Source organism: Oncorhynchus tshawytscha, linkage group LG06 (assembly GCF_018296145.1).
Source record: "Oncorhynchus tshawytscha isolate Ot180627B linkage group LG06, Otsh_v2.0, whole genome shotgun sequence".
Taxonomy (NCBI): Eukaryota; Metazoa; Chordata; class Actinopteri; order Salmoniformes; family Salmonidae; genus Oncorhynchus; species Oncorhynchus tshawytscha.
The window spans coordinates 19,629,613-19,655,273 of NC_056434.1; the positions used below are offsets into that span (position 1 = coordinate 19,629,613).

The 25,661-nt window shown below is 46.7% G+C and overlaps 1 protein-coding gene across 2 annotated transcripts in view; it reads left to right on the plus strand.

Moving 5' to 3' along the window:
- The window catches only part of fbn2b (fibrillin 2b), a 124,268-nt gene that overhangs the window by 90,115 nt on the left and 8,492 nt on the right, over positions 1–25,661 (plus strand). Inside the window, exons 26-57 of one of the 2 annotated variants that reach the window (XM_042323054.1) lie at positions 4,121–4,249; positions 4,420–4,545; positions 5,856–5,981; positions 6,201–6,323; positions 6,406–6,531; positions 7,186–7,311; positions 8,938–9,060; positions 9,331–9,579; positions 9,669–9,791; positions 10,117–10,239; positions 10,377–10,538; positions 10,699–10,767; positions 10,880–11,005; positions 11,176–11,301; positions 11,458–11,607; positions 12,612–12,683; positions 12,907–13,032; positions 13,357–13,482; positions 19,307–19,432; positions 19,548–19,664; positions 19,772–19,900; positions 20,140–20,259; positions 20,586–20,711; positions 20,922–21,074; positions 21,247–21,312; positions 21,430–21,555; positions 23,312–23,431; positions 23,707–23,829; positions 24,501–24,632; positions 24,850–24,975; positions 25,154–25,360; positions 25,532–25,657. In XM_042323054.1, coding sequence (XP_042178988.1) covers positions 4,121–4,249; positions 4,420–4,545; positions 5,856–5,981; positions 6,201–6,323; positions 6,406–6,531; positions 7,186–7,311; positions 8,938–9,060; positions 9,331–9,579; positions 9,669–9,791; positions 10,117–10,239; positions 10,377–10,538; positions 10,699–10,767; positions 10,880–11,005; positions 11,176–11,301; positions 11,458–11,607; positions 12,612–12,683; positions 12,907–13,032; positions 13,357–13,482; positions 19,307–19,432; positions 19,548–19,664; positions 19,772–19,900; positions 20,140–20,259; positions 20,586–20,711; positions 20,922–21,074; positions 21,247–21,312; positions 21,430–21,555; positions 23,312–23,431; positions 23,707–23,829; positions 24,501–24,632; positions 24,850–24,975; positions 25,154–25,360; positions 25,532–25,657 — 4,128 coding nt within the window. The remainder of the gene's footprint in view (positions 1–4,120; positions 4,250–4,419; positions 4,546–5,855; positions 5,982–6,200; positions 6,324–6,405; positions 6,532–7,185; positions 7,312–8,937; positions 9,061–9,330; positions 9,580–9,668; positions 9,792–10,116; positions 10,240–10,376; positions 10,539–10,698; positions 10,768–10,879; positions 11,006–11,175; positions 11,302–11,457; positions 11,608–12,611; positions 12,684–12,906; positions 13,033–13,356; positions 13,483–19,306; positions 19,433–19,547; positions 19,665–19,771; positions 19,901–20,139; positions 20,260–20,585; positions 20,712–20,921; positions 21,075–21,246; positions 21,313–21,429; positions 21,556–23,311; positions 23,432–23,706; positions 23,830–24,500; positions 24,633–24,849; positions 24,976–25,153; positions 25,361–25,531; positions 25,658–25,661) is intronic. The other variant, XM_042323056.1, reaches the window with a different exon arrangement.

The window sequence follows — 25,661 nt, forward strand, 5'->3', positions numbered from 1 at the left end:
CTCCCTCCTCTGTCTCTCCTCCCTCCTCTGTCTCTCCTCCCTCTGTCTCTCTTCTCTCTCTCCTCTTTCTCTCCTCCCTCTGTCTCTCCTCCCTCCTCTGTCTCTCCTCCCTCTGTCTCTCTTCTCTCTCCTCTTTCTCTCCTCCCTCTGTCTCTCTTCTCTCTCCTCTTTCTCTCCTCCCTCTGTCTCTCCTCCCTCCTCTGTCTCTCCTCCCTCTGTCTCTCTTCTCTCTCCTCTTTCTCTCCTCCCTCTGTCTCTCTTCTCTCTCCTCTTTCTCTCCTCCCTCTGTCTCTCTTCTCTCTCCTCTTTCTCTCCTCTCTTTCCTCCCTCTGTCTCTCCTCCCTCCTCTGTCTCTCCTCCCTCCTCTGTCTCTCCTCCCTCCTCTGTCTCTCCTCCCTCTGTCTCTCTTCTCTCTCCTCTTTCTCTCCTCCCTCTGTCTCTCCTCCCTCCTCTGTCTCTCCTCCCTCTGTCTCTCTTCTCTCTCCTCTTTCTCTCCTCCCTCTGTCTCTCTTCTCTCTCCTCTTTCTCTCCTCCCTCTGTCTCTCCTCCCTCCTCTGTCTCTCCTCCCTCCTCTGTCTCCCCTCTCTCCTCTGTCTCCCTCTCTCCTCTGTCTCCCCTCTCTCCTCTGTCTCTCCTCCCTCCTCTGTCTCTCCTCCCTCCTCTGTCTCCCCTCTCTCCTCTTCTCTCCTCTCTCTCCTCCCTCTGTCTCCCCTCCCTCCTCTGTCTCTCCTCCCTCCTCTGTCTCTCCTCCCTCCTCTGTCTCCCCTCTCTCCTCTGTCTCCCCTCTCTCCTCTGTCTCCCCTCTCTCCTCTGTCTCTCCTCCCTCCTCTGTCTCTCCTCCCTCCTCTGTCTCCCCTCTCTCCTCTTTCTCTCTCTCTCTCCTCCCTCTGTCTCCCCTCCCTCCTCTGTCTCCCCTCCCTCCTCTGTCTCTCCTCCTCCTGTCTCTCCTCCCTCCTCTGTCTCTCTTCTCTCTCCTCTTTCTCTCCTCTCTCTCCTCCCTCTGTCTCCCCTCCCTCCTCTGTCTCTCCTCCCTCCTCTGTCTCTCCTCCTCCTCCTCTGTCTCTCCTCCCTCCTCTGTCTCTCCTCCCTCTGTCTCTCCTCCCTCTGTCTCTCTTCTCTCTCCTCTTTCTCCCTCTCTCCTCCTTGTCTGTCCTCCTCCTCTGTCTCTCTTCTCTCTCCTCTTTCTCTCCTCTCTCTCCTCCTCTGTCTCTCCTCCCTCCTCTGTCTCTCCTCCCTCCTCTGTCTCTCCTCCCTCCTCTGTCTCCTCCCTCTGTCTCTCTTCTCTCTCCTCTTTCTCTCCTCCTCTGTCTCTCCTCCCTCCTCTGTCTCTCCTCCCTCTGTCTCTCTCTCTCTCCTCTTTCTCTCTCTCTCTCCTCCTCTGTCTCTCCTCCCTCCTCTGTCTCTCCTCCCTCCTCTGTCTCTCCTCCCTCCTCTGTCTCTCCTCCTCTGTCTCTCTCTCTCTCTCTCTCTCCTCCTCTGTCTCTCCTCCCTCCTCTGTCTCTCCTCCCTCTGTCTCTCTCTCTCTCCTCTCTCTCCTCCCTCTGTCTCTCTCTCTCTCCTCTTTCTCCTCCCCTCTGTCTCTCCTCCCTCCTCTGTCTCCCTCTGTCTCCTCTCTCTCTCTTTCTCTCCTCCCTCTGTCTCTCTTCTCTCTCCTCTTCTCTCCTCCCTCTGTCTCTCTCTCTCTCCTCTGTCTCCTCTCTCCCTCCTCTGTCTCTCCTCCCTCCTCTGTCTCTCCTCCCTCCTCTGTCTCTCCTCCCTCCTCTGTCTCTCCTCCCTCTGTCTCTCCTCTTTCTCTCCTCCCTCTGTCTCTCCTCCCTCCTCTGTCTCTCCTCCCTCTGTCTCTCCTCCTCCTCTGTCTCTCCTCCCTCTGTCTCTCCTCTCCTCCTCTGTCTCTCCTCCCTCTGTCTCTCCTCCCTCCTCTGTCTCTCCTCCCTCCTCTGTCTCCCCTCTCTCCTCTGTCTCCCTCTCCTCTGTCTCCCTCCTCCCTCTGTCTCTCCTCCCTCCTCTGTCTCTCCTCCCTCCTCTGTCTCTCTCCTCTTTCTCTCCTCTCTCTCCTCCCTCTGTCTCCCTCCCTCCTCTGTCTCTCCTCCCTCCTCTGTCTCTCCTCCCTCCTCTGTCTCCCCTCTCTCCTCTGTCTCTCCTCTCCTCTGTCTCCCTCTCCTCTGTCTCTCCTCCCCTCTGTCTCTCCTCCCTCCTCTGTCTCCCCTCTCTCCTCTTTCTCTCCCTCTCTCCTCCCTCTGTCTCCCCTCCCTCCTCTGTCTCTCCTCCCTCCTCTGTCTCTCCTCCCTCCTCGGTCTCTCCTCCCTCCTCTGTCTCTCTTCTCTCTCCTCTTTCTCTCCCTCTCTCTCCTCCCTCTGTCTCCCTCCCTCCTCTGTCTCTCCTCCCTCCTCTGTCTCTCCTCCCTCCTCTGTCTCTCCTCCCTCTGTCTCTCCTCCCTCTGTCTCTCTTCTCTCTCCTCTTTCTCTCTCTCTCTCCTCCTCTGTCTCCTCCTCCCTCCTCTGTCTCTCCTCCCTCCTCTGTCTCCTCCTCTCTGTCTCTCCTCCCTCCTCTGTCTCTCCTCCCTCTGTCTCTCCTCCCTCCTCTGTCTCTCCTCCCTCTGTCTCTCCTCCCTCCTCTGTCTCTCCTCCCTCTGTCTCTCCTCCCTCCTCTGTCTCTCCTCCCTCTGTCTCTCCTCCCTCTGTCTCTCTTCTCTCTCCTCTGTCTCTCCTCTCTCTCCTCCCTCTGTCTCTCCTCCCTCCTCTGTCTCTCCTCCCTCCTCTGTCTCTCCTCCCTCTGTCTCTCCTCCCTCTGTCTCTCCTCCCTCTGTCTCTCCTCCCTCTGTCTCTCCTCTCTCTCCTCTGTCTCTCCTCTCTCTCCTCTGTCTCTCCTCCCTCTGTCTCTCCTCTCTCTCCTCTGTCTCTCCTCCCTCTGTCTCTCTCTCTCTCCTCTGTCTCTCCTCCCTCTGTCTCTCTCCTCCTCCTCTCTCTCTCCTCTGTCTCTCCTCCTCTGTCTCTCCTCCCTCCTCTGTCTCTCCTCCTCTGTCTCTCCTCCCTCCTCTGTCTCTCCTCCCTCTGTCTCTCCTCCCTCTGTCTCTCTCTCTCTCCCTCTTTCCTCTGTCTCTCCTCCCTCTGTCTCTCTTCTCTCTCCTCTGTCTCTCCTCCCTCTGTCTCTCCTCTGTCTCTCCTCCCTCTGTCTCTCCTCTGTCTCTCCTCTGTCTCTCCTCCCTCTGTCTCTCCTCTGTCTCTCCTCCTCTGTCTCTCTTCTCCCTCCTCTGTCTCCCTCTCTCTCCTCCCTCCTCTGTCTCTCCTCCCTCTGTCTCTCTTCTCTCTCCTCTGTCTCTCCTCCCTCTGTCTCTCTTCTCTCTCCTCTGTCTCTCCTCCCTCTGTCTCTCTTCTCTCTCCTCTGTCTCTCCTCCCTCTGTCTCTCTTCTCTCTCCTCTGTCTCTCCTCCCTCTGTCTCTCTTCTCTCTCCTCTGTCTCTCCTCCCTCTGTCTCTCTTCTCTCTCTCTCTCTCCTCTTTCTCTCCTCCCTCTGTCTCTCTTCTCTCTCCTCTGTCTCTCCTCCCTCTGTCTCTCTTCTCTCTCCTCTGTCTCTCTCCCTCTGTCTCTCTTCTCTCTCCTCTTTCTCTCCTCTCTCTCCTCCCTCTGTCTCCCCTCCCTCCTCTGTCTCCCCTCCCTCCTCTGTCTCTCCTCCCTCCTCGGTCTCTCCTCCCTCCTCGGTCTCTCCTCTGTCTCCCTCCCTCCTCTGTCTCCCCTCCCTCCTCTGTCTCTCCTCTGTCTCCCCTCCCTCCTCTGTCTCCCCTCCCTCCTCTGTCTCCCCTCCCTCCTCTATCTCCCCTCCCTCCTCTGTCTCTCCTCTGTCTCCCCTCCCTCCTCTGTCTCCCCTCCCTCCTCTGTCTCCCCTCCCTCCTCTGTCTCTCCTCCCTCCTCTGTCTCTCCTCTGTCTCCCCTCCCTCCTCTGTCTCCCCTCTCTCCTCTGTCTCCCCTCCCTCCTCTGTCTCCCTCCCTCCTCTGTCTCTCCTCTGTCTCCCCTCCCTCCTCTGTCTCCCCTCCCTCCTCTCCCCTCCCTCCTCTGTCTCCCCTCCCTCCTCTGTCTCTCCTCCCTCCTCTGTCTCCCCTCCCTCCTCTGTCTCTGTGTCTCAGATATTGATGAATGTCATATCTCTCCGGACCTGTGTGGCCACGGCACCTGTGTGAACACCCCTGGCAGCTTTGAGTGTGAATGCTTCGAGGGCTATGAAAGTGGCTTCATGATGATGAAGAACTGCATGGGTGAGTCACGCCCACAAACAGACACACACTGCCCTCTAGCTGACTGGAGAGTGGGAGAACTTCCTCAGAGATCCTCTGTGCAAGTCATTTTTGACAGCTGACCTCATTGCACTGTCCCTCTATCGTCCTCCCTCTCGTCCTCCCTCTCTTCCTCCCCCTCTCCCCTGCAGATTTTGATGAGTGTGAGCGGAACCCTCTGCTGTGTATAGGAGGCACCTGTCTGAACACAGAGGGGAGTTATGAGTGTGAATGTCCCCCCGGACACCAGCTTAGTCCCGATGGTTCCTCCTGTGAAGGTAGGTCATATATCCATCCACAGTGGACACTATACATTACACACACACACACACACACACACACACACACACACACACACACACCTAGAATACGAGACACTATACATTACACACACACACACACACACACACACACACACACACACACACAAACACCTAGAATACGAGACACTATACACTACACACACACACACACACACACACACACACACACACACAAACACCTAGAATACGAGACACTATACACTACACACACACACACACACACCTAGAATATGAGACACTATACACTACACACACACACACACACACACACACACACACACACACACACACACACACCTAGAATACGAGACACTATACACTACACACACACACACACACACACACACCTAGAATACGAGACACTATACACTACACACACACACACACACACACACACACACACACACACCTAGAATACAAGACACTATACACAACACACACACACACACACCTAGAATACGAGACACTATACACTACACACACACACACACACACACACACCTAGAATACGAGACACTATACACTACACACATACACACACACACCTAGAATACGAGACACTATACACTACACACACACACACACGCACCTAGAATACGAGACACTATACACTACACACACACACACACACACACACACACACACCTAGAATACGAGACACTATACACACACACACACACACACACACACCTAGAATACGAGACACTATACACTACACACACACACACACATACACACACACACACACCTAGAATATGAGACACTATACACTACACACACACACACACCTAGAATACGAGACACTATACACTACACACACACACACACACACCTAGAATACGAGACACTATACACTACAGTTTCCTTATTTTTTTTACATCATCCCAAAGTCATCTGGAATGCATTTTTAAGTTAACCAGACATTAACCCCCTTTTTAAACATTTTTTGAATTTATTTTACTGTTATTTTACCTACCTGGTTACCCTACCTAGTTGACTGAGAACATATTCTCATTTATAGCAACAACCTGGGGAATAGTTACAGGGGAGAGGAGGGGGATGAATGAGCCAAATGTAAACTGGGGATGATTAGGTGACCATGATGGTATGAGGGACAGCTTGGGAATATAGCCAGGACAACGGGGTTAACACCCCTACTCCATAAAAGTAATCTCAAGATATTCTACTACTTTCTATGTTGTCTACTGTGGAAGCTAGTTCTTTTGATTTAAGCTGACTGTCATGTCCTCTTTGTGTGTTTCCAGATGTGAACGAGTGCCAGCTGAGTGACAACCTGTGTAAGAACGGCCACTGTGTCAACATGGTGGGGAACTACCAGTGCTCCTGTGACACTGGTTACCAGGTTACACCAGACAGACAGGGCTGTGTGGGTGAGTGACCACTGACTGAGACATGTCATCATTTGTCTTTGGGGGAGGGGGTGCCATACTTCAGTGTACAGAAATACCTGACATAAGTAAGTTTACAAAAATGATCATTAACAGAATTTGCTGATCACTTCAAAGCATTTTTTTATATCAGAAAAGGCCATATTTGAGTTTTGTTTGTGTGTGTGTGTCTATACTTACCTGTAACCCATCTGATTGCAGATATTGATGAGTGTACCATCATGAACGGAGGCTGTGACACACACTGCACCAACTCAGAGGGCAGCTACGAGTGCAGCTGTAGTGAGGGATACGCTCTCATGCCTGACCTCAGGACCTGCGCTGGTACGTATGTCACTGGGATACACACACACACACACACTCATGGAAAAGTCATGTTAACACTCACTCTGTCACACCCGTGTAGATATAGATGAGTGTGAGGACAGCCCTGATATCTGTGATGGAGGCCAGTGCACCAACGTGCCTGGAGAGTACCGCTGTCTCTGCTACGACGGATTCATGGCCTCCATGGACATGAGGACCTGCATCGGTGACTATTCTCTTTCCACTGCTCTCTTTGTCTCTCTCTCTCTCCCCACCTCTCTCTCTCTCTCCCCACCTCTCTCTCTGTCTCTCTGTCTCTCTCTCTCTCCCCACCTCTCTCTCCCCACCTCTCTCTCTGTCTCTCTCTCTCTCCCCACCTCTCTCTCCCCACCTCTCTCTCTGTCTCTCTCTCTCTCCCCACCTCTCTCTCCCCACCTCTCTCTCTGTCTCTCTCTCTCTCCCCACCTCTCTCTCTGTCTCTCTCTCTCTCCCCACCCCTCTCTCTCTCTGTCTCTCTCGCTCTCCCCACCCCTCTCTCTCTCGCTGTATCTCTCTCTCTGTCTCTCTCGCTCTCCCCACCCCTCTCTCTCTCTTGCTGTATCGCTCTCTGTCTCTCTCTCTCTCTCTGTCTCTCTCTCTGTATCTCTCTCTCTGTCTCTCTCTCTCTCTCTCCCCCCCCACCTCTCTCTCTCTCGCTGTATCTCTCTCTCTGTCTCTGTCTCTCTCCCCACGACTCTCTCTCTCTGTTTCTCTCTCTTTTCCTATCTCTCTCTCTCCTCTTTTCTCTCTCTGTCTCACTCTCTCTCTTTGACCCTGTTAGACATACTCCTCTGTCCCCTCTCCAAGACCAGTTAGCTCATGTTCCTGTGTGTGTGTCCAGATGTGAATGAGTGTGAGCTGAACCCTAACATCTGTCTGCATGGGGACTGTGAGAACACCAAGGGATCCTTCATCTGCCACTGCCAGCTGGGGTACTTTGTTAAGAAGGGCTCCACCGGCTGCACAGGTACAGTACACGTACAGTATACACACATGCACACAGACACACACGCACATGCCCACAGACACATGCACACAGACACGCATGCACGCACACACATGCACACAGACACACACGCACATGTACACAGACACACACATGCACACAGACACACACGCATATGCAAACAGACACACACGCACACACACATGCACACAGACACACACACACACACACACACAGACACACATGCACACGCACATGTACACAGACACACACGCACACACACAGACACACATGCACACGCACATGCACACAGACACACACGCACATGCACACAGACACACATGCACACGCACATGCACACACACACACACACACACACACACAGACACATATGCACACTCACATGCACACAGACACACACGCACATGCACACAGACACACATGCACACGCACATGCACACAGACACACACGCACACACGCACACACACAGCACCATGGGCTACACACACATACTGGTAGAGCAAGGATATTACTGTAAAACACGATCTCAGTTATGTCACTGCCATAAAGCTTTGGTCATGTTTAACTTCCGAGTACAGATGATAATGTACGAACCAGAGTACAGACGATAATGTACGAACCAGAGTACAGACGATAATGTATGAACCAGAGTACAGATTATAATGTATGAACCAGAGTACAGTCTATAATGTATAAACCAGAGTACAGACTATAATGTATGAACCAGAGTACAGACTATAATGTACGAACCAGAGTACAGACGATAATGTATAAACCAGAGTACAGACTATAATGTATAAACCAGAGTACAGACTATAATGTATGAACCAGAGTACAGACTATAAAGTATAAACCAGAGTACAGTCTATAATGTATAAACCAGAGTACAGACTATAATGTATGAACCAGAGTACAGACTATAATGTATGAACCAGAGTACAGACTATAATGTATGAACCAGAGTACAGACTATAATGTACGAACCAGAGTACAGACGATAATGTATAAACCAGAGTACAGACTATAATGTATAAACCAGAGTACAGACTATAATGTATGAACCAGAGTACAGACTATAATGTACGAACCAGAGTATAGTCTGTACCCTGGTTTATACCTTAGTCTGTACCCTGGTTTATACCTTAGTCTGTACCCTGGTTTATACAGACTGTGGGTACAGACTGTGAGGTATAAACCAGGGTACAGACTAAGGTATAAAACAGGGTACAGACTAAGGTATAAACCAGGGTACAGACTATAAGGTATAAACCAGGGTACAGACTATAAGGTATAAACCAGGGTACAGACTAAGGTATAAACCAGGGTACAGACTATAAGGTATAAACCAGGGTACAGACTATAAGGTATAAACCAGGGTACAGACTATAAGGTATAAAACAGGGTACAGACTAAGGTATAAACCAGGGTACAGACTATAAGGTATAAACCAGGGTACAGACTAAGGTATAAACCAGGGTACAGACTAAGGTATAAACCAGGGTACAGACTATAAGGTATAAACAAGGGTACAGACTGTGAGGTATAAACAAGGGTACAGACACAAGGAGAGAGGAACTAACATTTTATGTATTTTCCTCTCTTGATCTCTCTCTTATTTCTTCCAGATATTGATGAGTGTGAGATTGGGGCTCACAACTGTGACATGCATGCTGCCTGTCTCAACGTTCCCGGGAGCTTCAAGTGTCGTTGTCGTGACGGCTGGGTGGGAGACGGCATCAAGTGTGTAGGTGAGTACACTATAGTGCTGGCCTGGGGGGAAAAAAACTGATTCCTCTGTTCAGCCCTCTATGTCCAGGAGATGTGACCACTAGGCGGTAGGTAGTGTTGGGCCAGTAACTGAAAGGTTGCTAGTTTGAATCCCAGAGCCGACGAGGTGAAAAATATGCCGATGTGCCCTTGAGGAAGGCACTTAACCCTAATTTCTCCAGGGTCTCCATTGATAATGACTGACCCTGACTGTGACCCCACTCTTGTTTGACCCTTCTCTCTCCCCATAGACGTGGATGAGTGTTCCACTGAGGAGCACAACTGCAATCTCAATGCAGACTGTGTCAACACCCCCGGCTCCTACCGCTGTGCCTGCAAGGAGGGCTTCAATGGAGACGGCTTCTCCTGTTCTGATATGGATGAGTGTGCTGACAACGTGAACCTGTGTGAGAATGGCCAGTGTCTGAACGCTCCGGGGGGCTACCGCTGTGAATGTGAGATGGGCTTCACCCCCACCGAGGACAGCAAGGCCTGCCAGGGTCAGAATGACACACTCTTCTTTTTCACTCTGTGATTCATTTTATCACCGTAGATCCTGACTGATCCTCTCTGTGTTTTCCATTGGTAGATATTGACGAATGTAACTTCCAGAACATCTGTGTGTTTGGAACGTGTCAGAATCTACCGGGGATGTTCCGGTGTGTGTGTGACGACGGGTACGAGCTGGACCGCAGCGGAGGAAACTGCACTGGTGAGCAACACACACCCTCTACCACACACTGACAACTCTGCCACAGCATCACTCTGTACCAACCCAATCTGGCATCCCACATATTTCTCCATCAATTTGGACGTTCTATTCCCTCACTGTACCTCCTCAATCTCAGGAATGCAGCCGCAGCAAGTCTGTGAGATTAACAGGGGTCTTTCTGCTTTCTCAAGTCCATTCACAGTCTGAGAGCATAGCTTTCATCAAGTGTATGTGTCGTGTTAAAGTGTTTGTGTGTGACTCTATGTGTGTTATTTAGTGTTGGTCAAAAAGTGTGTGTTTCTGGCTCTGTGCGTGTGTGTTCCAGACATTAATGAGTGTGCGGACCCTGTGAACTGCATCAATGGCTTGTGTGTGAACACACCCGGAAGCTACCTGTGTAACTGCCCTCCAGACTTCGAGCTCAACCCTACTGGAGTGGGCTGTGTGGGTAAGTACTGGACAACTGGAATCAGAGCAATGCTAATGTCTCGTAGCCATGGAGATGAAGACACCTCAGCCAATGAATGATTGGCAGAAGGTGTTGATGGGTGTAAGTGTAACAATAGTTTATTTCCCTCCTCTCAGACACGCGAGTGGGCAACTGTTTCCTGGATACGTTGGCTCGCGGCGACGGGGGCATCTCCTGCAGCGCTGAGATCGGCGTGGGCGTCACCCGCGCCTCCTGCTGCTGCTCCCTAGGGGGAGCCTGGGGAAACCCCTGTGAACTCTGCCCCCAAATCAACTCCAGTACGTACAATACAGCTTGGTCGAACCAAAACATGACAGACATTTTCTTTTTGAAACATACGGGGGGGAAACGATCTGAGCTAATCGTGCCCAATTCCACTTGTGTTTTTGAGGGTATGTTGTGCTAGTTTGATGTTTCGTGGTATTTTTTGGTCTATAGCCGAGTACAAGACACTGTGTCCTGGAGGAGAGGGCTTCAGACCCAACCCCATCACTGTCATCCTGGAAGGTAACACATCCTCTCTGTCCTATTCTTCTACTCGTCCTGATCTTATTATTCCTCTGTTTGTATTGGAGTATGTCCCAACAAACTAAACCGGACTCTCTCTCTGCCCCACAAGACATTGATGAGTGTCAGGAGCTGCCAGGCCTGTGCCAGGGTGGTAACTGTGTCAACACCTTCGGCAGCTTCCAGTGCGAGTGCCCTGCAGGCTACTACCTCAATGAGGAGACACGCATCTGCGAGGGTAAGAGGGCAAAGGTCGCAGAAGGGTCAGATGTCAATACGGTCTGTAAGAGGGGTAGCTGTAATGTCTGTACTGTCTAAGTTGGGTACTTATTCAGTACTGTACAGTTAGAGGGGTATTATGTTAGTACTGTGGGTAACTGTCTATATTGTCTGTTTGTGTGTGTCTAGATATTGATGAGTGCACAGCCCACATTGGAATCTGTGGCCCTGGTACCTGCTACAACACCTTGGGGAACTATACCTGCGTGTGTCCTCCTGAGTACATGCAGGTCAACGGAGGAAACAACTGCATGGGTGAGTCAGACCACACTCGGTGGTACATATACAGTACTGTATATATGTGAATAAACAGTTTACTAATGGTTTATAAACCATAATGGATTCTAAACAGTTATTGAGTTGTGTATTTATGGTGAGTCATACTCAACCCTCTCTCTGGTGACATCACAGATATGAGGAAGAGCGTGTGTTACCGCAACTTTAACGGCACGTGTGAGAACGAGCTGTCGTTCAACATGACCAAGAAGATGTGCTGCTGTGCCTACAACGTTGGCAAGGCCTGGAACAAGCCCTGTGAAGCCTGCCCTACCCCTGCCACCTGTGAGTTGGAACATAAGACACACAGACATATTATCTCCAACACTTTCAATACAGCCCCTTATTATGTTCTTAATATGGTCTTAATATGTTCTTAATATGTTCTTAATATGGTCTTAATATGTTCTTAATATGTTCTTAATATGTTCTTAATATGTTCTTAATATGGTCTTAATATGTTCTTAATATGGTCTTAATATGTTCTTAATATGGTCTTAATATGTTCTTAATATGGTCTTAATATGTTCTTAATATGTTCTTAATATGGTCTTAATATGGTCTTAATATGGTCTTAATATGTTCTTAATATGGTCTTAATATGTTCTTAATATGTTCTTAATATGGTCTTAATATGTTCTTAATATGGTCTTAATATGGTCTTAATATGGTCTTAATATGGTCTTAATATGGTCTTAATATGTTCTTAATATGTTCTTAATATGTTCTTAATATGTTCTTAATATGTTCTTAATATGTTCTTAATATGTTCTTAATATGGTCTTAATATGGTCTTAATATGTTCTTAATATGTTCTAAATATGGTCTTAATATGTTCTTAATATGGTCTTAATATGTTCTTAATATGGTCTTAATATGGTCTTAATATGGTCTTAATATGGTCTTAATATGGTCTTAATATGTTCTTAATATGGTCTTAATATGTTCTTAATATGTTCTTAATATGGTCTTAATATGTTCTTAATATGGTCTTAATATGGTCTTAATATGGTCTTAATATGTTCTTAATATGGTCTTAATATGTTCTTAATATGTTCTTAATATGGTCTTAATATGTTCTTAATATGTTCTTAATATGTTCTTAATATGGTCTTAATATGTTCTTAATATGGTCTTAATATGTTCTTAATATGGTCTTAATATGTTCTTAATATGTTCTTAATATGTTCTTAATATGGTCTTAATATGTTCTTAATATGTTCTTAATATGGTCTTAATATGTTCTTGGTGCATAAGTTCACTCAGTTGTTTTGTCCTCTCTCCCACAGCGGAGTACCAGTTACTATGTGGGAACCAGGCTCCTGGGTTCATCATAGATATCCACACAGGCAAGCCCATCGGTAAGGTCATTAGGTCAAAGGTCAAATAGGTCATAATGGCCTACTGCTCGCTCAAAACATAAACTGATCAATATTGTCGTCATTATTGTAATTTTACCACTATGTCTGTGTCTATTGTAAATCGTGCTTTTGAAGACTTAATCGAGTAGAAAGGGGCTTTGTGAGTGAAAGAGTAGCTAACATAGCATGATGTTTCTGTATTGTATTCTGTATTGTTCTGCAGATATTGATGAGTGTCGAGAGATCCCGGGGATATGTGCCAACGGAGTGTGTATCAACCAGATAGGAAGCTTCCGCTGTGAATGTCCCGTGGGTTTCAGCTATAACAATATACTGCTCATCTGTGAAGGTAAGGCTCAGAAACACACGCAACTACACACACACACACATACTCACACTCAGTCTATACATAATCTCTGACACACAAAACAATCGCTTACATTTAGCAGACACTCTTATCCAGAGCCATTTACAGGAGCAATTAGGGTTAAGTGCCTTGCTCAAGGGCACATGGGGAGATTTTTCACCTAGTTGGCTTGGATTCAAACCAGCAACCTTGTCACTTTTCTGTTTGGTCCTCCTCAGCTTCTGAATGACTTCATACTGGGCTTTTACAAGACAGCTATGACCACTGTGACTGACGGTTGCCTGCTCTTGTTTTTCTTCCCTCCAGATATTGACGAGTGTAACAGTGGAGACAACCTGTGCCAACGCAACGCCAACTGTATCAACATCCCAGGGAGCTACCGCTGCGAGTGCTCGCCAGGCTTCAAGCTGTCCCCCAGCGGGGCCTGCGTGGGTGAGTCCAGACTCTGTGCCTAGGGGCAGCAGGGATTTACCATCTCAGAACAATAGGGGGTTGGAGGGATTATGCTAATGGTTTATGAGTGACGTGTACTACAGTGATTTTCCCTGTCGAGAGGGAAAATGTATGAGAGTTAGATGGTTTATTAGTCAATGGGAAAACACACTGAGATTCAGTGCCTTTTGAGGTCTGAATTTGTCAGAAAAAAAGTTTAATTTCACGTAATTTTAACATTCTGTCAAAAAGAATGAATGAATGTTAAAATGAAAAAGTTAAATCAATATTTTAGTAAGTGCCTACTAGCACTTCCTATTCACAGCCCCTGTCAGCCCTTATATGTTGAAAATGGAAGATTTTGTCATCAATAAGCACCTTATTTGGAACGCAGTGGCTGTACAGTAGCATGCTATATATGATGTCAGAGCTCAGTGGCTGTACAGTAGCATGCTATATATGATGTCAGAGCTCAGTGGCTGTACAGTAACATGCTATACATGACATCAGAGCTCAGTGGCTGTACAGTAACATGCTATACATGACGTCAGAGCTCAGTGTCTGTACAGTAACATGCTATACATGACATCAGAGCTCAGTGGCTGTACAGTAACATGCTATACATGACATCAGAGCTCAGTGGCTGTACAGTAACATGCTATACATGACGTCAGAGCTCAGTGGCTGTACAGTAACATGCTATACATGACATCAGAGCTCAGTGGCTGTACAGTAACATGCTATACATGATGTCAGAGCTCAGTGGCTGTACAGTAACATGCTATACATGACGTCAGAGCTCAGTGGCTGTACAGTAACACGCTATACATGACATCAGAGCTCAGTGGCTGTACAGTAACATGCTATACATGACATCAGAGCTCAGTGGCTGTACAGTAACATGCTATACATGATGTCAGAGCTCAGTGGCTGTACAGTAACATGCTATACATGATGTCAGAGCTCAGTGGCTGTACAGTAACACGCTATACATGATGTCAGAGCTGAGTGGCTGTACAGTAACACGCTATACATGATGTCAGAGCTGAGTGGCTGTACAGTAACACGCTATACATGATGTCAGAGCTGAGTGGCTGTACAGTAACACGCTATACATGATGTCAGAGCTGAGTGGCTGTACAGTAACATGCTATACATGACATCAGAGCTCAGTGGCTGTACAGTAACATGCTATACATGACATCAGAGCTCAGTGGCTGTACAGTAACATGCTATACATGACATCAGAGCTCAGTGGCTGTACAGTAACATGCTATACATGATGTCAGAGCTCAGTGGCTGTACAGTAACATGCTATACATGATGTCAGAGCTGAGTGGCTGTACAGTAACATGCTATACATGACATCAGAGCTCAGTGGCTGTATAGTAACACGCTATACATGACATCAGAGCTCAGTGGCTGTACAGTAACACGCTATACATGACATCAGAGCTCAGTGGCTGTACAGTAACATGCTATACATGACATCAGAGCTCAGTGGCTGTACAGTAACATGCTATACATGACATCAGAGCTCAGTGGCTGTACAGTAACACGCTATACATGACATCAGAGCTCAGTGGCTGTACAGTAACATGCTATACATGACATCAGAGCTCAGTGGCTGTACAGTAACATGCTATACATGACATCAGAGCTCAGTGGCTGTACAGTAACATGCTATACATGACATCAGAGCTCAGTGGCTGTACAGTAACATGCTATACATGACATCAGAGCTCAGTGGCTGTACAGTAACACGCTATACATGACATCAGAGCTCAGTGGCTGTACAGTAACACGCTATACATGACATCAGAGCTCAGTGGCTGTACAGTAACATGCTATACATGACATCAGAGCTCAGTGGCTGTACAGTAACATGCTATACATGATGTCAGAGCTCAGTGGCTGTACAGTAACATGCTATACATGACATCAGAGCTCAGTGGCTGTACAGTAACATGCTATACATGACATCAGAGCTCAGTGGCTGTACAGTAACACGCTATACATGACATCAGAGCTCAGTGGCTGTACAGTAACATGCTATACATGACATCAGAGCTCAGTGGCTGTACAGTAACACGCTATACATGACATCAGAGCTCAGTGGCTGTACAGTAACATGCTATACATGACATCAGAGCTCAGTGGCTATACAGTAACATGCTATACATGACATCAGAGCTCAGTGGCTGTACAGTAACACGCTATACATGACATCAGAGCTCAGTGGCTGTACAGTAACACGCTATACATGATGTCAGACCTCAGATTCTCCGCTTCACAACACTGTATGGGTTTTGACTGACAGCTGTTATAAACTTGAGCACCTGACGTGACAAGAAGATGCCCGATCCTTCCTGCTAATTGGGATACTTTTGCCCATTTGTTATTGTCTGAGTGAGGGAAATGCTGTAAATGGAGAGGAGTCGATGTGATCTGAAAGATGAGATGTTGGGTATTATATTAAATACCACTTTGATGTCATACAAGTAAACCACAGACCCATGAGTCCAAATGTGCACTTCACATTTCCATATTTTAAAACTCATGTCATTTACAGTATCAATGTTTATGATGTCTATGTTTGCTCCACAGTTACAAGGAGGACATGAGTTATACCCTGGGTTGTCCTGAACATAATGAGCCTTTGTCTGTCATATTGTGATCAAAATTAGCCACGGAACATACACTTGAATGCAGTCATGACTGCGTTCTATGCATTCCAAAATTACAATCTGTTTGTCTGAAGTGCTTTTTGAAAGCCTAACACTATAATATCGTATTTTATAACTTAGCTGGCCATGTTTTCAATAGAATAAGCTTTCAAATGATGCCCATCTGACCCAGATTGGGATTTAAAATGGACCGTTTTTGGATTGCGTGAACAATAACAGTAATTGTGTGATGGTGGGGATTCAGGGCTGTGTTCCAAACAAAAAACTACAAGTGTGCTGCTTGAATTTTTATTTATTTTTATTTATTTCACCTTTATTTAACCAGGTAAATTACATCTGTTTGTCTGGAAGTGCTTTTTGAAAGCCTAACACTCTAGCTCCTCAACGGCAAAGCTAGGAGAGATCAAAAAAGCACTTTATAGTTGAAGGCTCTTTCCTTGAGTAGTAAGAGTGGAGACACCAGATTTAAGGGGGGGATTTTAACAGGTTGACCGTAACAGGGTTGAGGATTCTTTGATCTAAATCAGCCATAAATCCCCTTGTAACAGGAGGAATAATGGAAGCTTGTTGTGTACAACAGGGAGTGGCAACAGGGAGTGGCAATTGAATGTTTATTGTTAAAACCTTTCTAGCCTGTCTATCTCTGGGTAACAGGGTTGATGTGTTACTCTAGCCTGTCTATCTCTGGGTAACAGGGTTGATGTGTTACTCTAGCCTGTCTATCTCTGGGTAACAGGGTTGATGTGTTACTCTAGCCTGTCTATCTCTGGGTAACAGGGTTGATGTGTTACTCTAGCCTGTCTATCGATGGGTAACAGGGTTGATGTGTTACTCTAGCCTGTCTATCTCTGGGTAACAGGGTTGATGTGTTAAAACCTTTCTAGCCTGTCTATCGATGGGTAACAGGGTTGATGTGTTACTCTAGCCTGTCTATCTCTGGGTAACAGGGTTGATGTGTTACTCTAGCCTGTCTATCGATGGGTAACAGGGTTGATGTGTTACTCTAGCCTGTCTATCTCTGGGTAACAGGGTTGATGTGTTACTCTAGCCTGTCTATCTCTGGGTAACAGGGTTGATGTGTTACTCTAGCCTGTCTATCTCTGGGTAACAGGGTTGATGTGTTACTCTAGCCTGTCTATCTCTGGGTAACAGGGTTGATGTGTTACTCTAGCCTGTCTATCTCTGGGTAACAGGGTTGATGTGTTACTCTAGCCTGTCTATCTCTGGGTAACAGGGTTGATGTGTTACTCTAGCCTGTCTATCTCTGGGTAACAGGGTTGATGTGTTACTCTAGCCTGTCTATCTCTGGGTAACAGGGTTGATGTGTTACTCTAGCCTGTCTATCTCTGGGTAACAGGGTTGATGTGTTACTCTAGCCTGTCTATCTCTGGGTAACAGGGTTGATGTGTTACTCTAGCCTGTCTATCTCTGGGTAACAGGGTTGATGTGTTACTCTAGCCTGTCTATCTCTGGGTAACAGGGTTGATGTGTTACTCTAGCCTGTCTATCTCTGGGTAACAGGGTTGATGTGTTACTCTAGCCTGTCTATCTCTGGGTAACAGGGTTGATGTGTTACTCTAGCCTGTCTATCTCTGGGTAACAGGGTTGATGTGTTACTCTAGCCTGTCTATCTCTGGGTAACAGGGTTGACATGTTTTGCTCGACCCGCTCAGTTTTCCACCACAAAACACCAGAAAATGAGCAAAAAGAATAACCTGCTTTTACACTATGATTTTACTATTAGGGGCTGTATTTTCAGCTGGCGTGAAGCCAGCGCAATTGTCAAACGCACACTAGTTTGTGATTTCGACCTGTTTAAGATGACACTTTTCTGTATTTGAATCCTAGCGCTAGGATTGGAAATGTACCTGTCTTATATGATCTGACGCACAGTGCCCATACGCTCATGGAACAAGAGAGATGTTATTTTTGTGCCCGTAAACCTTGTATTAATAAACATAAAAAACTATTGTTTTTTTTCCATTTCATTTGATCACAAACCAAGCAGAGCCTCCCCTCCTGTCAATGAAGGCAGTTTTTTTCTGCCCAATGCATTTGCCAAGTAGTCAACACTATCATAAAGAGGTTGGCTCGTGAGACCGTTTTGAAACAAATCTTAATCACCAAAGATTGGAAGTTTGGAAGCATCCCCTTTAATAAACTGTATCAATCCACAATGGACTAGGAAGTGCCGCCATGCAGCCGAATTGGAGTTGATGACAACGCAAAGACCATCAATAACTTACAGAACTTGAGACCATGGCATGCAGTATTAAGCCATGAAACGCGTTAATATGCCAGTGAGTGGCCAGTGATTGGCCAGTGAGTGGCCAGTGATTTGCCAGTGATTTGCCAGTGATTGGTCAGTGAGTGGCCAGTGAGTGGCCAAGCCCTTGTCACGCCTATAATTGATTTATTCATAAAAACCCAGCCCTTTTGCGTCACCGCCAGCTATTGCGCTCATAATTCCTGCAATGAAAATAGCTCAAATGTTTCTGACACACCCCCGGATCTGTAGCCCTATCGTCAGCGCTTAGATTGACCATTGGGTTAGGTTTGTTTATAAAATAGAACCTTAAATGTCCAATGTTTCTTTTGATAAACAATAAAATAATCGTTTCACCATATTAAAATGAGAGTTCACGTAACAGGGTTGACCTTAAAATGAGGGACAGAATTTATCACTAATCAATCAAATGAATAATTATCTTCAGAAATGACTTTGTCAAAGCAACAAAATAACTAGGGATTTACAAAGATGGTGAAAACTTGGAGAAATGTTGGGGTTAAAGTGGATTCAAATCTTCCTAGAAGTCAATGCTGCATTTTGGCACTTTAGCAAACCAGATGTATTGAATTCTCCATGTGGTCTATATTAAAGGAGCTTCAATATAACAGGCTTTTAAAATTCAATATTGGTGCACAATTTCTACTTAAAATATCAAAGGGAATGACCCATGTAATGTATTTCTCAGAGTCAGTTAGTTAATGCTGGAGCTGCCTTCTTGGCCTGGTCTCCCTTGGAAAACCGATTATTGATCTCCATGGAATTTCCTAGTTAGATCATTCATTACAAATGAACTAAAAAGTGTGTATGATATATGAATCAATGAATCTTCTCTCCCTAATGTGTGTAGACCGTAACGAGTGCCAGGAGATCCCTAACGTGTGTAGCCACGGAGAGTGTATCGACACCCAGGGCAGCTACCGCTGTCTCTGCCACAACGGATTCAAGGCTACCGCCGACCAGACCATGTGCATGGGTAAGTAAAGAGTCCCAGTAAACTCAATAGACTTACAATAGCAGACACAGTAGATCCTCTATAGTTTGGTTTCAATGAACTCGTCTCAGTCTCACCTGGTCTCGCTCCGTCTCAGATATCGATGAGTGTGACAGACAGCCGTGTGGGAACGGAACCTGTAAGAACACAGTGGGCTCCTACAACTGTCTCTGCTTCTCTGGCTTCGAGCTCACGCACAACAATGACTGCATGGGTACGTACTCGATCACATCCCAGCGCACATCTTAGAAAATAATGATCATGTTTGAAGCATATTTTGAATGATAAGATAAAAACAAACTATCTCGATCCACTTTCCAGACATTGATGAGTGCAGTGCGTTGGTGGGTCAGGTGTGTAGGAACGGCCAGTGTATCAACGGCCTGGGCTCCTTCCAGTGTCTCTGTCAGGAAGGCTACGAACTCACCCTAGACGGAAAGAACTGTGTTGGTAAGTCAAGTCAACTTCCAGGCAGACCAGGAACAAATACATATTGTGTCAAATCATTTCAAATACTTGACCCACACTTGATTTAGTTTGCCCTGTACAATGGAACCAAGGGAATAGTCCAAAAAAGTGCAAACTCCAAGCTAAATCAAGTATTTGTTTTAATGTATGTCTGATCCGGCGTTGGTGTGTATGAGATGAAGGGTATTTCTAGTGAGGAGTCTACCACTGTCATTTGTCAGATATCAATGAATGTGTGAGTCTTCCTGGGACCTGCTCTCCTGGAATCTGTCAGAACCTGGATGGATCCTTCCGCTGTATCTGCCCAGCTGGATACGAGGTCCAGAACGATCAGTGTATAGGTAGGAGTCTCCTTCACACACACACACACACACACACACACACACACTGGACCACCACGAGGAACATGACTCCATGACATCTGTACATACTGATCCCACCTGCTCACACAGCTAGAGCCATAATATGCTCACAACTACACATCAGGGTGTCAATGACCATCCATCTGGCCCAACACACACACACACACACCGTATGTGTAACGGCCGTATAGCCTTGTGCACTGTTGGGGTGACACGTTTATACACACACATACACCCATACACCATCTGGCTTTGCAGTTTAAAACTCATCCCCTCTCCCTCCTGTCATCCCTCTCTCCTCCCAGATATCAACGAGTGTGAGGTGGAGCCCAATATCTGCCAGTTTGGCACGTGCACCAACACCCCAGGAAGCTTCCAGTGTATCTGCCAGAATGGCTTCGTTCTGTCTGACAATGGACGCCGCTGCTTTGGTGAGGGAGAGAACCCTCCAAGTTGTCACTAAATGGCCATGTTAGAGAGTACAATTGTGGAAATATATATTCTCAGATTTGTTAGTCGCAGCACTTCTGTTCTTTCTAGTGTGGCCAAAAAGTAATAATCTTTTTTATACTGTCTCAGCCTCACTGGTGGTAGTCAAGTGTCTACTCTCCTCCTGACTTGGTTGTTTGCAACCCCTACAGATACTAGAGAGAGCTTCTGCTTCACCCGCTTTGAGTCTGGCAAGTGTTCTGTACCTAAAGCCTTCAACACCACCAAGGCCAAGTGCTGCTGCAGCAAGATGCCAGGCGAGGGCTGGGGAGACCCCTGCGAGCTGTGCCCACGCGATAGCGAGGGTGAGTCACACACACGACATGTTCCACACACACACAGTACTTTTCCAGTCAATGTAGTGATAAAAATGCATTCTTCAACTCAAGCCAGTTGATATGAGCTAAACCAAAATGATCCTGTCTTGTTATCAGTCCGTAGATCTAACCTCTGACCTCTGTGTCCATGTGTCTCCAGCAGCCTTTGACAGCCTGTGTCCCTACGGCCATGGAGCCTTGCCTGGACGAGGGGACGCCCGTGAGGGTGAGTGACAGACTGGGCCACCCCCAGACATACCCACCCCTCAACTGCATCAGCTCTTTGATGACCCCATGCCAAAACTCTCTGGTCAATAAACTGTCCTTGTCTGTCTTTCTGTAGATATGAATGAGTGTCTGGACAACCCAGGCGTCTGTCAGAACGGTGTCTGTATCAACACGGATGGATCGTTCCGCTGCGAGTGTCCCTTCGGGTACAACCTGGACTACACTGGGATCAACTGTGTTGGTGAGCTGACCTCTATTGGGGGGATGAAGATTTTTTAAATCTTTATTTTAGCAGGGGGTCCTATTGAGACCAATGTCTATTTTACACGGGAGTCCTGCATTTACACAATTTACAAATACAACATAATACACCTATACAAAATTACAAAATACACTTCAGAGAAACAATCACATTCCTCAACAAAGAGGTCCCCAATCAACAATTTGAACTGCCTGAGAGGCACCGGTACATCTAGTTGTAGGGAACTCTGTAGATTGATCCATACATGGAATGCAAAGAAACTAAAAGCTGATTTACCTAACAAAGAGGTCTCCAGAGTTAGCCATCCCTGCGACCGGGTATGGTAACATGTACGTCTAAAGTTTAGCAATGATGTTAGCAAAGGTACTGCAGACGTTTTTGTAAGAGAGCCTTATACATAAAAAGATATCAAAAAGATATCAATGCATCAAACGATGACTGTAATAAACATCACTGATGGATAAACCAGCACTGTGATAAACTTTCTGATAAACAGAATGCAGTGAATGTAATAAAACTGTGATAAACTGTAGTGCACTGTGATAAACTGTAGTGCACTGTGATAAACTGTAGTGCACTGTGATAAACTGTAGTGCACTGTGATAAACTGTAGTGCACTGTGATAAACTGTAGTGCACTGTGATAAACTGTAGTGTGATAAACTGTAGTGCACACTGTGATAAACTGTAGTGCACTGTGATAAACTGTGCACTGTGATAAACTGTAGTGCACTGTAATAAACTGTAGTGCACTGTGATAAACTGTAGTGCACTGTGATAAACTGTAGTGCACTGTGATAAACTGTTAGTGCACTGTGATAAACTGTAGTGCACTGTGATAAACTGTAGTGCACTGTGATAAACTGTAGTGCACTGTGATAAACTGTAGTGCACTGTGATAAACTGTAGTGCACTGTGATAAACTGTAGTGCACTGTGATAAACTGTAGTGCACTGTGATAAACTGTAGTGCACTGTGATAAACTGTAGTGCACTGTGATAAACTGTAGTGCACTGTGATAAACTGTAGTGCACTGTGATAAACTGTAGTGCACTGTGATAAACTGTAGTGCACTGTGATAAACTGCAGTGCACTGTGATAAACTGCAGTGCACTGTGATAAACTGTAGTGCACTGTGATAAACTGTAGTGCACTGTGATAAACTGAATCTAAAGGCTTTAATGTAATGGCAGCTGAGTTCATATAGATGATGTCACCATAGTCTAGAACTGGGAAGATCGGTCAACAGAATGATTTGCTTCCTGCTATTTAACGAGAGGCATGACCTATTTCTATACAAGAAGTCCATTTTTATTCTCAACTTATTAACTAACTGATCAATATCTTTCTAAAAGACAGCGTTTCATCTCTCCAGATGACCAGATATTAATAAGCAGGGACATCCAAAGTACATGTCGAAATCATCAGATAAATGTTTGTGTTCTGGAAAACAACATACACTTGGCTTCATCTGCATTCAGCACCAATTTCAGTTCAACAAAGATTTTCTGTAAAGAAATGAATGCAGATTTGTAGCTCAGAAAGAGCCTGGTTAACTGTGGGGGTGTCCACTTACACGACAGTCATCAGCATACAAGTGCAGGTTACCATTATTTACAGATAAACCGATGATGATGATGATTACATTTACTGTCCTTCAAGAGGTCATACTACCTGAGGCCAAATGAATGAACATTACTGTTCCTCTTCCTCCCCTCCTCCCTCTCCCACCCCAGACACTGATGAGTGCTCTATAGGGAACCCCTGTGGTAACGGGACCTGTACTAACGTGTTGGGAGGCTTCGAGTGCTCCTGTCATGAAGGCTTCGAACCCGGACCTATGATGACCTGTGAAGGTAAAAGAGGGGGTCAATGCAAGTAGTCTAGGTAGCCATTTGATTAGATGTTCAGAAGTCTTATGGCTTGGGGGTAGAAGCTGTTTAGAAGCCTCTTGGACCTAGACTTGGTGCTCCGGTCCGCTTGCCGTGTGGTAGCAGAGAGAACAGTCTATGACTAGGGTGCCTGAAGTCTTTGACAAGAGACTCCAGATTCTACAATTTGTCTTGTATGATAGAATGCTCATGTACTCATCTCTCTCTCTCGCTCTCTGTCTCTCTCTCTCTCTCTCCAGATATCAACGAGTGTTCTCTGAACCCCCTGCTGTGTGCCTTCCGCTGTGTCAATACTTTTGGTTCGTACGAGTGCATGTGTCCCTCGGGCTACGTGCTGCGAGATGACCACCGCATGTGCAGAGGTGAGGGGACATGCCATAACCTACCTCCACACAGGAGTCTCTCTCTGTCTCTCTCTCAATTCAATTCAATTCAATCTCTCTCTCTCTGTCTCTCTCTGTCTCCCTCTCTCTGTCTCTCTCTCTCTCTCTCTCTCTCTGTCTCTCTCTCTCTCTCTGTCTCTGTCTCTGTCTCTCTCTGTCTCTCTCTGTCTCTGTCTCTGTCTCTCTGTCTCTCTCTGTCTCTCTGTCTCTCTCTCTCTCTCTCTCTCTCTCTCTCTCTCTCTCTCTCTCTCTCTCTCTGTCTCTCTCTGTCTCTCTCTCTCTCTGTCTCTGTCTCTCTCTCTGTCTCTCTCTCTCTCTCTGTCTCTCTCTCTCTCTCTCTCTCTCTCTCTCTCTCTGTCTCTCTCTCTCTCTCTCTCTCTCCATCTCTCTCTATTTCTCACTCTCTCTCTCTCTATATATCTCTCTATTTCTCACTCTCTCTCTCTCTCTCTATTTATCTCTCTCCATCTCTCTATATCTCTCTATTTCTCACTCTCTCCATCTCTCTCTTTATCTCTCTATTTCTCACTCTCTCCATCTCTCTCTATCTCTCTGTTTCTCACTCTCTCCATCTCTCTCTATCTCTATTTCTCACTCTCTCCATCTCTCTCTATCTCTCTCTGTTTCTCACTCTCTCCATCTCTCTCCAGACCAGGATGAGTGTTCAGAGGGGCTGGATGACTGTGAGTCCAAGGACATGTCCTGTAAGAACCTGATTGGCACCTTTATGTGTATCTGCCCCCCTGGCCTGCAGCGCAGACCTGACGGAGAGGGTTGCATGGGTGAGTCATACACACACACACACACACACACACACACTGCAGGAGAGAAGTAGGACACTTCTTGAAAATGATTACATTTTATTTCACACTGTTCTAAACTCTCATCTTCTCCTTCGCCCCCTCTCTTCTCTCTCATCTTCTCCCCTCTTCTCCTTCGCCCCCTCTCTTCTCTCTCATCTTCCTCTCCTCTCATATTTCATCCTCCTCCCCCTGGCAGACCTGAATGAGTGTCGTGCAAAGCCTGGCATCTGTAAGAACGGGCGCTGTGAGAACACAGTGGGAAGCTACCGCTGTGTGTGCAACGAGGGCTTCCAGCCCAGCTCCACCGGAACGGACTGTATCGGTGAGCATATCACCTCAAAGGATTCTGCAGAAGGATGCACAACCCATCCATGCAATTTCAATGTAACCACATCAAAACAAAATAATGAAAGAATGTATCACCCCTTCCACACACACATTTGATATACAGCAACTGCATATTGCTGACTCATCTCTCTCTCCTGCCTCCACCCCTACAGATAACCGTCAGGGCTTCTGTTTCACCGAGGTGCTCCAGACTATGTGCCAGCAGGGCTCCACCAATAGGAACAGTGTCACCAAATCTGAGTGCTGCTGCAACCTCGGACGTGGCTGGGGACCCCAGTGTGAGCTCTGCCCTCTGCCTGGCACCGTGCAGTACAAGAGGATGTGCCCACTGGGACCCGGGTACACCACCGACGGCAGAGGTTAGAGAGGGGAGAGGATGTGAGAACGGGTTGAGGGAGGGTGATAGGGATGTGTGTGTGTGTGTGTGTGTGTGTGTGTGTGTGTGTGTGTGTGTGTGTGTGTGTGTGTGTGTGTGTGTGTGTGTGTGTGTGTGTGTGTTTGTCTAACCTCCTTGCCCACTGTTGTTGCAGACATCAATGAGTGCACGGTGATGCCAGACCTGTGTAAGAACGGCCAGTGCATCAACACCATCGGATCGTTCCGCTGCCACTGCAACGTGGGTTATACCACCGACTTCACCGGCACCTCCTGCATTGGTAT